Below are 15,882 nucleotides of genomic sequence, written 5' to 3'. Positions count from 1 at the left end.
TGCACTTTGACATTATGGCGGTCGGTAATGAAGTTGGTGGAAGTGTCGGCTTACGAGTATGGTCCCGGTTGGTGGTCGTTTCAGTGCCGAGGGGGGTTTAAGGTGGTTGACGCTGTCCCTTCAAATCATAGGGGGTTCCGTCATGAGTTTGTTTTGTGTATTATGGTTGAGAGTGGGGTATACCGTTGGTTCCCGGGTCTGAGTGTCCGAACTTTTATCTCAATCGAAAAGTGCCAAAGATGTCAATAGATGAGGCGATATTTGCTATATATCTCAAGAAAATAGAGAAGAGGGTAAAGGGTCAGCAATTCATGGTTGCCCCGTTCTGGCTGCCGGGTTCATGGGAGTTGAGTGACGAGCACTTCTTGTCATCATTTGGTTTGAGTCCGGCTTATCCTAAGGGTAGGCGCCGAAGGATCTTTATTTTGCTTGCCTAACTTTTTATTCTCTTTCGTGAATTTTGTTGATTGCTTGTTGGTTTGCAGATATTGCCCGGTTGAAGTTGGACGAGGAAATGGCGGGGAGGATTAGTGCTAGCGCTCTTCTTGCCGCGCAGATAAAGAAGGACCTGGCCGCCGGGTCGATGAAAGTTCCTGAACCTCCGAAGGTATGTGGGGTTTTACTTGTCGATGGATGAACATTATTTGTTGCTTTTATCTAACTTTTCTTTGGATAGGACCCCACAAAACTCAAGAGGAAGAGGGTCCCAGTTGACTCGGCTCCGACAGTTGCTATGGTGGAATCTGTGCCGAAGAAGGTCTCTCGTGCCGTGTCGACGACTGCTATTTCAGGTTCTAAGGGAACGAAAGCTGCCAAGAGGGTGGTTCCTACCCCTCTTAGTGTCTTCCCAGGTGGAGAGGAGAGACACCATGCTCCTACATCCTAGGACGGTCGTGAACTGTCCCCTGAGTATCTTGTCGAGGGGGCTTCTTTGGCTCGAGGGTCTCTGATGTGTCTCTCAACAGATGATGGAAGTTCGAAGCCTTTTGCAGATCTTCCCGCCAATCTAAAGAATCGGCGTATGAGCAGGGCGATGGATGAGTTGTTTACTCCTGCCGATGATGCTCATTTGTCCTCCCTTGGGAAGTTTGAGATCGATGCCCTTCATGAGAGTTGGGCTGAGGTGAGTTTCTCGATATAGTTCCCTCTCTTTTTTTTGATTATTTTCTATTCCTCTAACTAGATTTTTCTTTTCAGTTTTCCATCAGGATGACGGCGACGTCGATGCTACAATGGGGTTGCGGATGAGGTAGAGAAGCTGAGGGACGAGATCGAGAAACTTCAGGAGAAAGAGAAGATGCATTTTTCGGAGCTAAGTGAGCTGAAGAAGAAGCTTCACTAGACTGAGTCTGAGTTGGACCGTGCTAAGAGGAGCATCAAGAATGACGAGGGGGAGCTTCAGTAGGACAAGGATGATATGGCCAAGGCTAAGGAAGAGGCAACGACTTTCCAAAGTCAGCGTAACTCCGTTAACCGGGCATTGAAGGATGTGAAAGCTGAGTTGGAGGTCATCAAGGGTCGTCTAAAGACCTCCGAGGCTAGGATTGGTGAGATTTTGAGTTCGCAGAACCGTCTCAAGGAGAAGATTGTCGAGGAGTGGAAGAATTCAGAGGAGGGTGAGGCTCATAATGTCGAGATAGGTCTTGAGGCGACTACTGTTGTTACTTCAGATACATTGCGTCGAGTTCAGCTTGCTTTGGCTGAGTTTGCGCCCAGTATTGGTTGGGATGAGATACAAGGGAAGTATGATTCTATTTTGGCCAAGGAGCGAGAGGATCTTAGGGCTCAGTTGGTTGCTTAGGATAATTTTGATGGAGGCGAGGCTGATTCGTCTGACTCTGATTCTGCTAGTACTTCGGGTTCTGATTCGAGCAGCAGTGGTGATGACGACGCTGGCAGCCATGTTGATGTCGTTGACCCTTAGGCATATGATTGTGCTTTTCTTGTTTTGCTTTTGTAGCTTTCTTTTCGCATTTAGTATGATGTAATGTCTGAATATTTGAACATTTGGTCCTTCATAGAGGAACATTGACATTTGAACTAAGTTTGGTCCTTCGTAGAGGAACTTTGTTAAGAAACTAAATCTAAGTACTTTCCGAAATTTTTGGCTCAAAACTTTCTTTCGTTTCATTCAACATAGCCTTACACTTTATTTATTACAATGATGAAATTATTTATCACTTTGGCGACAACGCCCCTATTATGCCTCTAGTTACATCATTGCTATCAAATACATACCGGACACTTTAGACGTAGAATTTTTTGAGGTTATCGGCATTCCATGGTCGAGGAAGGTGCTTGCCTTTGGGGTCGACGAGGTTGTAGGTGCCAGGTCGAATGACTTTTGCAATCTTGTAAGGGCCTTCCCAGTTAGGTCCCATTTTTCCGAGAGTGCTTATTCGGCTAGTTGCCTCGACTTTCCTTAGTACCCAATCTCCTTCGTGCAGTGACCGAGGGCGAACTCTTTTGTTGAAATACCAAGCAATCTTCTGCTTATAGGCAATGGACTTGAGCAGAGTGTTTCCTCTCGTTTCGGGGAGCAAGTCGAGGTTAACCCTTTTTTCGGCTTCATTTTTCTCGTAATCATAGTATGTGACTCTGGGTGAGGGAATGCCGAGTTCGACGAGAAGGACGGCGTTGCTTCCATAGACCAGTGAAAAAGGAGTTTTCCTAGTAGATTCTTTGACGATGGTTCGAGCTGACCACAAGACTCCAGGTAGGTCATCGACCCAAGAGCCACTAGACCCATCGATCATTGTCTTGAGTCCATTCAAGATAATCTTATTAGCAGATTCAGCCTAGCCATTGCTTTGGGGCCTTGAGACCGACGCCAACCGGGTCTGTATACCGAAGCGATCACAGTATCCCTTGGTGGCTTTGCTATCAAACTGTCGACCATTGTCTGATATGAGTGTCCGAGGGACTCCAAATCTCGTGATGATATTCCTCCAGATGAATTGTTGCACTTGCTTATCACTTATCGTCGCCAGAGGTTCTACCTCGATCCATTTGGTGAAGTAGTCAACAACCACGATTAAGAATTTTCTCTGACCGGAGGCCACTGGGAATGGGTCGAGGATGTCCATCCCCCACCTGTCGAAGGGTAACACAGCTTGAACGGTTGTTAGGTTATTGGCTGGCATCCGAGTGAGATTAGCGAACTCCTGACATCGACCACATTTTTTAACCAAGTCTGTCACATCCTTTTTTAAAGTTGGCCAATAGAAACCCGATCGGAGCGCTTTTCCTGCAATGGTTCTCGCACCTTGGTGGCTTCCGCACGCCCCTTGATGTATTTCCCGGAGTATGCAATTTTCTTTCTCTGAGGTGACACATTTGAGCAAGGGGTGGGTGTATGAAATCTTGTAGAGAGTCTCGTTGTGCTAGAGGAACCAATCTGCTTGTTTCTTAATCAGACCACTCCCATCAATGGGAAAAAAAACTCCTCACCACTATCTCTCTACCACTTTCTTACTCCTCCACATCACTTTCCTCACATACAAATTTTTTTACAACAAACTCATCCCACCAATAAGCAAAAAAAAAAACTCCTCACCACTTTTACTTTTACTATTCACTAAACCCCACCACACTTTCTATTTCCCACATACTCCATCCATTTTGTATTTATTCAATTATATTAATAACTTAAATGAATTTTAGCAATTAGTTAAGATAAATTATTTAATTTACGTTATTTCATATCTATTTTTAGCTAAGATAAAATGATTTTGATGATGTTAGAGAGAGAAAAATAATTTTTGAAAGTGTGTCAAAATATAGCAAATTTGGACTCTATTTATAGATCTTGAAATTTTATGACCGTTGGTATATTTTTTTTTTATTATTATTATTATTAATTATTTTTGGCCAAATTTGCCGTTAACATAATATAACGATTACAAAAAGTAAGCAATTTTGTGATTGGTTGATATGTTGTGGTTGACATGTGTCACACGCCCATTGGGCCTTTACCATCAAAAGGAATCTTTTTGTTGATTAAATTGTAAAACCAACGCTCTTTACTCTTAGAGACCAGCATTTGCGCTGTAATTCACCTGCAACAAACAGAAAAGTGGGGACCACTATTTTCGTGAGCAAATAGTGAAAACAGAACGCCATGCGAGATATTTTTGGTTTCCTCGTGAGTATTTTACGTTTTACTCATTGATGTGGTGTGCGAGCATTTTAATTCTCACCGTTTCTCACTCGTGGGCAGATTTTTTACTCACTGCTGTGAGTGCTCTCAATGCCGCCTCTCTTTCACTGTCGGGGAGCACGTTGTCTCTTTTGAACTTTATGATTTTCTCCATCCAATCTGGACCTCTGTCTAGGTTCATGAGTGCCTCGACATTTATGTTTGGCTCTTGGAGAACCTCCCAAATGATTGTCCTAGGCTTCATCCCCTCTGCGGAACTTGCTAGCCTTGAAAGGGCATCGACTTGTTGGTTTTTAGACCGGGGAATATGTTGGATGGTGAAATCTTGCAGTTGGTCAATGACTTTCCTTCCCTTTGTCAGGTGCATTTTCATGTTGTCTTCTTTAGCCTCGAAATCTCCTTGAACTTGTCCGACAATGAGTTGTGAGTCAGATTTAGCATGTACAGAGATGGCCGCCGCGGCTTGACACATTTGAATTCCGAGGATAAGTGCTTCATATTCCGATTCATTATTGGAGGCTAGGAAAGAGAACTTAACCGCATATTCGAGCCGATCACCGTTGGGCGTTTTGATCAGTATGCCTACTCCACATCCTGTCCTCGTGGCCGACCCATCAACATAGAGTTCCCACTACTTTTGGCTCGTCGTATCCTTTTCGGGTGGCCGATTAGTGCATTCGACGATGAAGTCGGCGAGGGCTTGCGCCTTGATAGCCCTCCTTGGCTCGTATTCCAAGCCGAAATCCGAGAGCTGGTTTGCCCATTCATTCATGCGGTTCGAGTGATTTTGACTTTCTATCACCTTTCTCAGAGGTTGGCTTGTCAGGACCTTGATCGGGTGTGCTTTGTAGTATGGTTTAAGCTTTCGACTGGCCATCACTAGGGCATATACCATCTTCTCAATGAGTGGATATTTGGCTTCGGCTCCTCGGAATGCGTGGCTGATGAACTATACTGGGTGTTGCTGCTTCTCTCTTTCAGCGACAAGGACCGCGCTCAGTGCATATTCAGTGATCCCTAAGTATAGGTATAGAGTTTCTCCTACCAATGGTGAGACCAATTTGGGAATGGTAGAGAGGTGCGTCTTCAATTGTTGGAAGGCGGCCTCGGCTTCGGTATTCCAATTGAACCCTGTTCCTTTCAGTACTTTGAAAAATTGGAGACTTTTATCAGCTGATTGGGACAAAAACCTGCCGAGGGCGGCTATACATCCAGTGAGTCTTTGAACTTCCTTGACCGAACGGGGGGATGTCATATCGAGGAGCGCCTGTATTTTATCAGGGTTTTCTTCAATTCTCCTTTCGTCCACAAGGAATCTGAGGCACTTCCCGCCTTTGACCCCAAACACGCACTTCTTCGGATTGAGCTTCATGTTGTGCAGGCATAAGGTCTTGAGTGTTTCTTCGAGGTCAGAATAATGGTCTTCAGGGAGTTTGCTTTTGACGATCATGTCGTCAATGTACACTTCGATGTTCCTCCCAATTTGTTCCCCAAAGATTTTGTTAACTAGCCTTTGGTATATTGCCCCTGCATTTTTTAGCCCAAAGGGCATCACTTTGTAGAAATATACTCCTTGGCTGGTGATGAAGGCAGTATGAGCTTGGTCTTTCTCGGAATCTGATGGTAGCCTGCATTGGCATCCATGAAGCTGAACAGGCCGTGCCCAGCCGTTGAGTCGACGAGCCTGTCGATTTTGGGTAGAGGATAGTCATCTTTGGGACAAGCTTTATTTAGATCTGTAAAGTCGACGCACATTCGCCAAGTTCCGTTTGACTTTTTGACTAAGACCACATTAGAGAGCCATTCTGAGTATTGACATTCTCGGATAGACCCTGCCTCCAACAATTTTTGGACTTCTTCAGCAGTAGGGTTTCGCTCTTGGCCTTGATGGCGCAAATTCTGTTTGATCGGCCGATGACCTTCTTTGATGTTCAGTTCGTGTACCATAATCTGTCGGTTTCCTTGACCGAGAAAGCAAACACATCCCTGTATTCTCGCAGAATAGCAATGATTTTGCCTCGCAATTCTTCACCTAGGTTCTTTCCAACCCGGACAGTATGCAGCGGATCTTTGTCAAGTACTATCTCCTCATCTTCCTGGGCTGGTCTAGGGCAGGCATAATATTTTGGATCATCGCCAAGGAATACACCTAGATCGTCAGCCGATGACCCTTTTTCCTCCGAATGTCTCTTCTTCAGAGGGGGTTCTGTGCTCGGGATTGAATTTTTCTCATTCTTGAAGCTGTTGTTGTAACATTGTCGAGCAGACCGCTGATCCCCGTAGAGTTTCTGACTACCCCGCTGTCTGTTTCATATTGGAGAAGGAGTTGGTAGGTTGAGATGGAAGCCTTGATTTTGTTCAGCAGAGGCCTTCCCACTATTATGTTGTAAGGCAAGGGTGTATCGACGACCATGAAGTCTATGGGAAGGCTTCTTTGTTTTCCTTTTTCTCCGATACGGACGGGAAGTTTGATCATGCCGACGGGGTATACTGATTGACCACCGAATCCCACGAGGGGTTGGCTGATGTCGGTGAGGTCACTTTTCTTGTAACGTAGCCTCTCGAGACATTCAAGAGTTAGGATGTCAGCCGAGCTTCCACTATCGATCAATACTCTTTTTACTGTTCGGTTGGCCACCTTAATCCCGACAACTAGGGGATCATCATGCAGGGCACGGATAGTTCGAGAGGGGTCCTCTTGGAACGTTATTGTTGGACATTTTAGATCTGGGGAGGATGCTTCGACATCGAGGATCCGATGGGTTAGAGCGTGCAAGTGTATTTTTCTGGCGTTGCCGGTTAGGCCGCCAGACGCGAGACCCCCAGCTATCACCCCAACATATCCTTCGGTATGGTCACTATGGGCATTTGATCCCTTGTTATCTTGCTTCTTGTCAGAGGGTGAACCCTTCAAATATTTGTTTAACTTTCCTTCGTCGGCGAGTCTGTCCAAGGCCCTTTTCAATTCTCGACAGTCCTTGGTGGTGTGTCCGCACTCTTTGTGGAACTCACACCAGAGGCTCTTGTCTCTTTTGGACGCGGGGGTCCTGATCGGGGTTGGACTTGGCAGCAATGACTTTTCCTTGATGTCAAGGTATATCTCCCTCCTGTTACTGTTGTACCGAGGGTCATTTCCATTGTCAGTCTCTTTGGGCTTCTTCTCTTTTTCTCGTCCGACGACCTCTTTTTTTCTCTTAAGGTCAGTTTCGGCCGATGGATTGCAGATTTCCGCGGATTGAATGTATCTCTGTGCCCGGACCATTGCTTGGGGCAGAGTAGATATTTGCTCGTCGGCCAAGACCCAAAGGAATCGACTTCCTGCCTTTAGCCCGGTCATGAGCGCGGTGAAGGCAACGGAATCTTGCAAGTTTGGTATGTTCAAGGACTCGTCATTGAATCTCTTGATGTATTCCTTGAGGCTTTCGTTTGGTTGCTGTCGGACGGACATGAGATACATACTGGTCTTCTTGTATACTTGTCCGGCAATGAATTGTGATTCGAATAGAGCTTCGAGCACTGAGAACCTCGTGATGATACCGGCCGATAGCCCAGAGAACCATGAGAGAGCCATCCCTTTGAGAGTGGCAGGAAAGAACCTGCACCATGCCGCTTCATCTCCTGTTTGGACAGTCATTCGGGCCTTGTAGGCATCCATGTGGTCATTCGGGTCAGAGGTCCCGTCATATGGGTCGATAGAGGGTACCTTGACTTTGTTCGGGGTTGGTGCTTCAATGATCTGTCTGCTAAAAGGACTTAGGAAGCTGAGGTTGCCGAGCTGCACCTTATCTCGAGGGGGGTTGGTTCCCGTCTCCCGGTCCGAGGAGGTTCTCTCCCTGTTTGGGTGTGTCTATCCGCTCTTCTTCCAGATGTGATTGAGTTTTCTTCTTGATCTCGTTCTCGAGAGGATCCGTGTTGAGATCTTGGGGGTTCCACTGGGGTGAGGGAGTGTCGAGGATAATCAAGGGATCTTCTTGAACTCTCATGTTGAGAGTGAGCAGAGACCTCCCCCCCCCCCCCGACATCTCCCTGTCTCCCCTCGCTTCTTCGAGAGTTGATGATTTCGCGGGCGTCAAGCTCACCTCTCCTGAGTCTTCGTTGGACAATCATATTTCGAGCATCGCTTCGGCCATGCCTCTGGGGTGGCGGGGGGAGGCTTCTCGATGTTCGATGTCCCCCTGTGTGTCGAGGAGGATTCAGTGGTAGTTCAGGGTCTCTTTCGGACCAAGGAGGGCCTCTCGTAGAGAGCGTGCTTCTGGTGGGCTGGATGCATGATCTTGTCTCCCGCTGGGCTAGGACCTCCACCGATGACCTTGGTTGTCCTCTGGGTCGAGATGGACCTTCATTACCATCCCGGAGGTTCAACACGGCGACACTGAGGATGCGCTCTAAAGTGTCGTTGAATTGTTCAGCCAGTCTCCTTAAGTCTTCCTGTGTGACGGGCAAAGGTCTCTCGACTTCTCCATGAGGCTGCAGGTCGCTGGCATGGATCGACTCGAGCACGTGATCGTGTCGAGAGGACATCACTGGACCATGACGCAGCTGATCGTCGACATGTCTGGAGGCCGAGGACCTTCTTTGAGAGGGTGACTGGGTAGATGAGGGATGTCGAATAGGTGACGGTCGTCGAGCACGTCTGGTGTTCACCATGGCTTTTTGTTAAGCGATCCCCACAGACGGCGCCAAACTGTTTCTGCCGGAGAAACGGTAAATATAATATCTTGGGAATCAGCTTGACCGATGACGTACTTGATCGTGATTTCCTTATATCCAACCACCCGCGTTATCATTTTTAGACAATCCCTGAATATGTCCGAGAAACCTTCGTATGATAATTAAAATTATGTAAGTTATTGTTAAGTGAGAAGAACTAGAGAGAGAGTGACTGACTTGCTTTTTTAGGTAATGCTTAGATAGCCTTTTTTAATGATTACAACAGAGTATTTATATGATTACACGGGGGTATTATGTAATTATATCTACTTCTAATGAACAGCTGTTCTTGAATAAGGAGACCTCAGGGGCATTTTGGTCTTTTATATCGGATTGGGCTGGCCATGTATATGGGCCCAAACACTTACCTTTTTTTTCTTCTCATTTACGAACTAACAACATATTGAGTATTGTCACAACTTTGTTTTATACAGTTTCTCTGTATAATATACAATCTATCTCAATTAATATACAATCTATCCCAACTAGTATACAATTGCCCACAATTGTTGTTTCAGATCGCTGCAATATCCTAACAATTACTTGAATCGACCAAGTCTTCGACCATCTCACATACCTACTTTTTTGTTGGAGGAAGATGACGATCTACTCACCAACATCGTAAACAACCTACCGACTCTTTCTAATACTCCCAACATTGTTCTCCTTCTTTTGTACTCCGTACTTTGTAGCTAACGACATCTTCACCGTCATTTTCTTAACCTTTTCTATTTTACCTTTTATTTTATTTTAGTTTCATTTTCTTATGCTTAATTTACGATATTGCCACTTAATATGATTAATTTGCCAATCAAAGGGATCGACTGGGCAGCCCTCCTGAAAATGAGGTGAACTAAATGATCTGCTACGGAACGAACAGGAACCTCCAAACCATTAACTTGGTGTGCTTCTCCCTCTCTCCTCTCTCCTCTCTTTCTTTCCGCGTCTGGCCAAGTTGTTAGAGCAACCTTGAACAAGTTGGCGGATTTGAAATCTAAGGTATGAGTTTCCCAATTCATAGAATACAATTCCTTTGGTAGTTTGAAGCATATATTTTTATATCATCTCTGCCAAATTGGACGAAATGGGTACTTAGGATTCTGCATTTTCGCTAATAATTTGTAGAATTGATGGGTTTTTGGTGCATATAGGTGTTGATTGAAATGCTTAGTACTTTTATTGGGGTATTGGCTCATATTTGTTTGGAATTTTACAAAATCTGAAAGTACTGATCGATGTAGTTGTTTTTTTTTGATTGACGTAGTTCTTCTATCTCGAATTAATAGTGACGTTGATAGTGTATTTTGAACTAGATAAGCACCAACTAAGTCCGGATGAAGGGAGTAGTTTATGAGGAACAGACTTCTCCTACTGTGATTGAGTTTCTGATTGTTTCTGTTTCTTGACTTCTTGTTATGGAAATTTTAAGGATCAAAACACCCAATTTGGTCTCCAGTTGGATATTTTCTCTTCAACTATGCATCAGCTTGATTCATTGCATTGGCCTAATTCTATTCTTCTAAGTCAATCCTGTTATTCAATCTATTGCTTCTGAAGTTCCCCCTTCCTCAGGGTTGTCTATTTGTCCTGTTTTCTGAGAACTAAATGTTCTGAAGTACACACGTTGGAACAATACAGAAGCCTGGAATCACAAAAATTAAAGAAGTAAATCAATAAAACTTTTTAAAAATCTACTGTTGTTTTGTTTACAATCAACAAAAAATGTAAACCAATTGTTTGGTTAAGCTAACAGTTCTCTGGAGGCCAGTTGTACAGTCTTGACCATAAATTTGAGATCATGGAACTCTTTTCTTTTATTCGTGGCGCAACTCATGTCGGAGTAGTATAAAATTTCAGTTGTCAACAATGTTTCTCGAACTTGAAGGTCAAAGGTTACCTTGGTAGACCTTAAAGTTGGTGACCAGGTGCAGTGGCCATAGAGGCATAGAGTAATTATCGTTGATGAACCTCACCCTGAAAGGCCAAAGGTGTTCAATTGCTTGGTCTTTCTTGAGTGCCTGAAATTGTCAGATGTGTTGTTAATAGAAGGAATTTAAACAAGTTGCATGAAGGGTTGTTGGCAGCTTTACTTTTGGCATGAAATTGGTTAATGTAGTAGATGTTATCACTATTTTTGTTTGTACTGGGGTGTTAAGAAAATACTTCTCTTAGATTAGTTAATTTTACTTGTGCACATTGCTTCTACAATGTGATAAACTAGTGCATAATTGACACTTGAACTTGCTTGTATGGAAAGGTGAATTGGGTACATGCTGCTGAACTTGCAGGATTTCTGGGGAATTCGATCATATGCTTTTATGAAGACTGTTCCAAGATGAAATTTATTGGCATATTGGAAGATCAAGAGTTACAAAGGGGTTTTCAAAGAGAAAAGACAACGTGATATGTTTTGATGCAGATAACTTTTTATGAAGTTCTTCCGTTTTAAACTAGGGAGCATAAAGTGAATGTTGATGGAGAAACCAGAAAATTCTAATAAAGCTGAGTCAACTGCTCCCAGTAGTGGTGCAAGAACAGGTGCCTTTGGGCATGTATTTGGGTTTTCAGGTGTCAAGAAGAGAGGCCATGGAAGTCGCTCATGGATAAAGATTGAGCAAAATGGGAACACAAAAGTTATGGAGCTTGATAAGTCCACAATTATGAAAGACTGTTCCTTACCTTCTAGGGATCTTCGGCTTTTGGACCCCTTGTTTATATATCCTTCTGCCATATTGGGCAGAGAGAAGGCTATTGTGGTAAACCTAGAGCAGATTAGATGTGTTATCACTGCTGACGAGGCTTTTGTGATGAATTCTTTGGATGGCTCTGTCATGCAGTATAAGACAGAGTTGTGCAATCGACTTCAAGCATCCAAGGATCAAGCTGGTAATGTTGAAATTTTATGTAGATTGGATATCCTTTCAGATTTGTTTGATACATGCTGCTGGACACATCTTGATCAGCAAACAAATTACAAACTGTTATTCTCTCTTTTTTCTCCTCTAATTGCTGGAAATAAATCACAAGAAGATAAAGGATGTTAATTAATTGTACATAGGAGTTTTCACCGTGGATTAGCTTCTTCATAGTGAACTAAAATGACACCTTCTTACTTCCCATCACACCCTAGGCTTCGTTATCTGACTGCTGTTCCTGAAACATTATTTAATTTACTTTTTTGTTTCTCAATTTTTTACTGATCGAATTGTCACACAGATTGGGAAAAGGAGAACAAGTTTCAGGCGAAGTTGTGTAGTAGTGCTTCAATATAGAGAGAAAATTGAGGACAAGGATACCTATTTTGGAGCATCTAGAAATGAGAATCAGGACAAAAATAAACATTATGAAAGAGAAGAGAGTACTTTTTGAAGCTGACCACATTATAGATGAAATTAAGGGGGAAGGCTGAGACATGTTACTTTGAAGTTTGGTGGAAGCAAATTAATTAATTTATTAAGACAATTTATGCTAACAGGTGATGTCAAAAGATATTTTTTAGTTTAAAAAGTTGCATCACTATGTGCTTCAAGTTATTGGGTGAGTCTGAAGCAACAGTAGGAACAAATTTGGCATGGCAAACACCTCTGTTCTTTTTCCTTCTTTGTTTAGAAGAACCTTAAATGTTTCTTTCTTTGATGAATCTTGTGTTGCTTGGATTTAGTATACTGAGACAAGTTCTTGTGTTTATATTCTCAAGTATGGAGTCAAATCCTCCAAATTGTTGGTGGAATTAAGTGTGATCTCCTAGTTTTTAGTCCTTTAGATGCTGCTGGAGACCTGACCTTAAGGTCTTATCCTATGTGGTAGATTTTTACGTTTGGACCATAGTTTGCCTCTTGATTAGCTTGTAAATTTGCAACAGGATAACTGGTAAAACAACTTTGAAATCCTATAATAATTAAAAGAAAAGAGGGGAAGAAAAATCTACAGAAGATAGTTTGTTGTCATGCGAGTTGTATTGCCTCCTGGTTTTTACAGAAATAGCTGTGGTATGAATTTCTTGTGTTGTGTGTTCTCACAGATGTATTGCCGTTTGAATTTAAAGCACTTGAATTGGCTTTGGAATTAACATGCACGTCCCTGGATGCCCAGGTATGCATTGCAGTTTGATATGTCTTGTCCGATACTAAAGAAATCCTGGAAGTAGCAAACAATAACCTGTAAATATTAACATTTATTCCGCGACATATTCCCTTTGCTCTGCTGAAATTGTCATAGTGCTCATTAAAGCATCCTCTTACTTTGATGAATGAATTGTATATTCACCCATTCATCCACTCGTATCACAGAATCACAGCTATGCCAATACACATTTAGTTTCTCACTCGTTATTTATACTTCTTAATACTCAAATGTCGACTATGACACTGGATGGAACGCAGGGAGTATTCTACAAAAATCCGTTTAAACATGTCAACAGCCTGAGTTTTTTCTCTGGATTGACATTGATTCCCAGTGTTGTGATTTGTGTTTGCCAAAAGGCCCAAAACTGAAGCTTACCTCTAAAGAGTATACAGTTTCATTGTTTCTTCCATCAAGAATTTGTATCAAAAGAATATTGAAATTATGTAGGCAAAAGAATTGGCTTCAGAGATACGCCCAGTGCTAGACGAATTAGCATCATCTATTAGTACCCTGAACCTGGAACGTGTTCGGAGATTCAAAGGCAACCTCCTTAGTTTGACTCAGCGAGTTCAAAAGGTAAAACTCTTCAGTGTTCTGTTACGTTGGCCTAATTGCTTAATAGAGTTGTTTTTTCAACAGATTAAAAATTTATCCCATTGATTAAGGCTGCGTTCTATTCACCTGATTTTCACTTATTTTTCCTGAACTTATCTTATCTGAACTTATCTGAACTTAACTGAACTTATCTGAACTTATCTGAACTTATTAGAACTTATCAAAACTTATTTTAGTTATAAATTGTACTTGGTCACCCCTTATTTTTCCTGAATTTATCTTATCTGAACTTATCTGCACTTAACTGAACTTATCTGAACTTTCCTGAAATAAGTGGAAATAAGGTGAACAGAACAGGGCCTAAGTGGTCTTCTTGGCAAGATTACTTATTGAACTTCAGGATGGCAAATAGATTTTGTAAAAAGAAGTGCAAGTCTTAGTTATAAAAAGCGCGCCTAGCCATGACCGGCTCAGGCACCCTCCAAAAGGCGCTCGCCTTTACGCCTTTTTCCCAGGCTCAAGGCGCAACGCCTTACACACCTTATGGTATAAGGCTCCGATTATTGACAAGTTATTTGTTTTTGTTTTTTAAAAGGCCAAAACCACATGACTTTAATGGTTCCCTAATACGGAGTAGTTACTGCGTTGAATTTACTATATTTTGAAAAGAGGAGAGAGAAAATTACCCTAAATTTTTCCATCTTTTACTTGTCTCATTCAGCGATAGGTCATGCAAAATCCTTATCTTTCTATTTTAGACTACTTTGTGTAAGGTGTGGCGCATTTCTTTTGAGAATCTATATGAATAGCGAGCGACTAAAAAGTTCCTTGAACCTTCCTTAGTCCCCTTTTTGTTTGGTTTTTTTGTTCTAATTTTTTTTTTGATTTTTTGTTTTTAAGAAAATAAGTAACACAAAAAAGTTAAAAAATTGTGAGCCTTGAGTACGAAAGGCGCGCACCTTAGCCCTGGGAGGGAGTTTTGCACCTTTGTGCGCCTGGCGCCTTTTAAAAGTAATGTATAATCTACTGGATTTTCAGGTGCGTGATGAAATCGAGCATCTCATGGATGATGATGGCGATATGGCAGAGATGTACCTTACGGAGAAGAAGGAGAAAATGGAGGGTTATATGTCAAATGATCCAGACATAGATAACATTCCTTCAGTTGGTGTGAAATGGATATCAAAATCTGCACCAGTTTCACCTGTTGCACCAGTTTCTCCAGGGGCAGCCACAATTGGATCCCAAAAATTGCAGAGGGCTTTGAGCAGTATTACCAGATCAAGCCAGCATGAAAGTATTACAACAAGCTCATCCAGTCAGAAGGAAGATATTGTTGAACTTGAGATGTTGCTTGAAGCATATTTTGTCTTTATTGACCACACCCTTAGCAAGTTGTCATCAGTAAGACTCATTCTCTCCTTTTTATTTTGCTGCCATTCTGGGTTACTGAAAATTATCCTTCAATTTCTTTTTATGCAGCTGAAAGAATACATTGATGATACGGAGGACTTGATCAATATCAAACTGGTGAGTTTTCATATATCAATAAGCTTTTCAACTCAGAAGATCTGAAAGATTTGATCAATTTTGTTTTTCATTCTAACAGGGAAATGTTCAGAACCAGCTGATTCAATTTGAACTGTTGCTGACGGCAGCAACATTCGTTGTTACATGTTTTGCTGTTGTCACTGGGGTCTTTGGGATGAATTTCGAGACCCCGGTGTTCAATAATCCGTTTACATTCAATTGGGTTCTGATTATCAGCTGTATCGGCTGTGGGATCTTATACTTCTGTTTTTTGGTTTATTTCAAAGGGAAGAAATTAGTCCCTGTCTAGTGAGTAGTGACTGCCTTTGCACACGTTATTTAGTTTTTATGATCTATTTCTTTACTGTACACACTTGTTTTAAGAAAATTGAGTGTTACGAAAAAGTGAAAAAGTAAGAGAGATGTACAGTATGGAGTAATGATGGGTAATACGAAGGAGGCTAGATCGCTGGTCACCACCAGCGAACCATTTTGTCCATATCCACCCCCCAAAAAAAAATTATTAGGAAAAGATGGTCGACCTTTAAATAAATGTGTAAAGTGTTGCTAACTTGTTATATACTGTCAACGGTAATATAATTATTGTCATTGTTGTATTAAAATACTGTCACAATCACCAAAAAAAAATGGAAATGAAATGAAATAGAAAAAATAAAGGGATCATTTAAATGAATGGGTAAAAGTGTTACATACTAAATGAGTGGGTAAATATGTATACGAAGTGTTATATAAGTGTTGTCATTGTTTGCATAAATACTGTCATTGTTGTATTAATTACTGTC

The 15,882-nt window shown here is 42.2% G+C and overlaps 3 protein-coding genes across 4 annotated transcripts; 1 reads left to right on the top strand and 2 right to left on the bottom strand.

Annotated features, from left to right (window-relative positions):
* Positions 1-6,353: 6,353 nt before the first annotated feature.
* Positions 6,354-7,814, bottom strand: LOC130469708 (uncharacterized). The gene has a single exon (XM_056839138.1). It carries the CDS (start codon positions 7,812-7,814, stop codon positions 6,354-6,356), a length of 1,461 nt encoding a protein of 486 aa, XP_056695116.1.
* Positions 7,815-7,912: 98 nt separating this feature from the next.
* On the bottom strand, positions 7,913-8,806 carry LOC130469707 (uncharacterized). The gene has a single exon (XM_056839137.1). It carries the CDS (start codon positions 8,804-8,806, stop codon positions 7,913-7,915), a length of 894 nt encoding a protein of 297 aa, XP_056695115.1.
* Positions 8,807-9,680: 874 nt separating this feature from the next.
* LOC110798656 (magnesium transporter MRS2-5) lies at positions 9,681-15,496 on the top strand. 2 transcript variants are annotated; one of them, XM_022003844.2, is made up of 7 exons: positions 9,681-9,868; positions 11,158-11,755; positions 12,891-12,961; positions 13,442-13,570; positions 14,588-14,953; positions 15,032-15,079; positions 15,159-15,496. In XM_022003844.2, exons 2-7 carry the CDS (start codon positions 11,338-11,340, stop codon positions 15,387-15,389), a joined length of 1,263 nt encoding a protein of 420 aa, XP_021859536.1. In that variant the 5' UTR covers positions 9,681-9,868; positions 11,158-11,337; the 3' UTR covers positions 15,390-15,496. The 2 variants fall into 2 exon arrangements, with proteins under 2 accessions (XP_021859536.1, XP_021859535.1); XM_022003843.2 differs by having other exon boundaries at positions 9,701-9,868; positions 11,127-11,755.
* The last annotated feature ends 386 nt before the right edge of the window (positions 15,497-15,882 follow it).

Source organism: Spinacia oleracea, chromosome 3 (assembly GCF_020520425.1).
Source record: "Spinacia oleracea cultivar Varoflay chromosome 3, BTI_SOV_V1, whole genome shotgun sequence".
In the NCBI taxonomy this organism is placed as follows: domain Eukaryota; kingdom Viridiplantae; phylum Streptophyta; class Magnoliopsida; order Caryophyllales; family Amaranthaceae; genus Spinacia; species Spinacia oleracea.
Note: the sequence above shows the minus strand (reverse complement) of the source record. Positions and strands in the feature narration are given on the sequence as shown.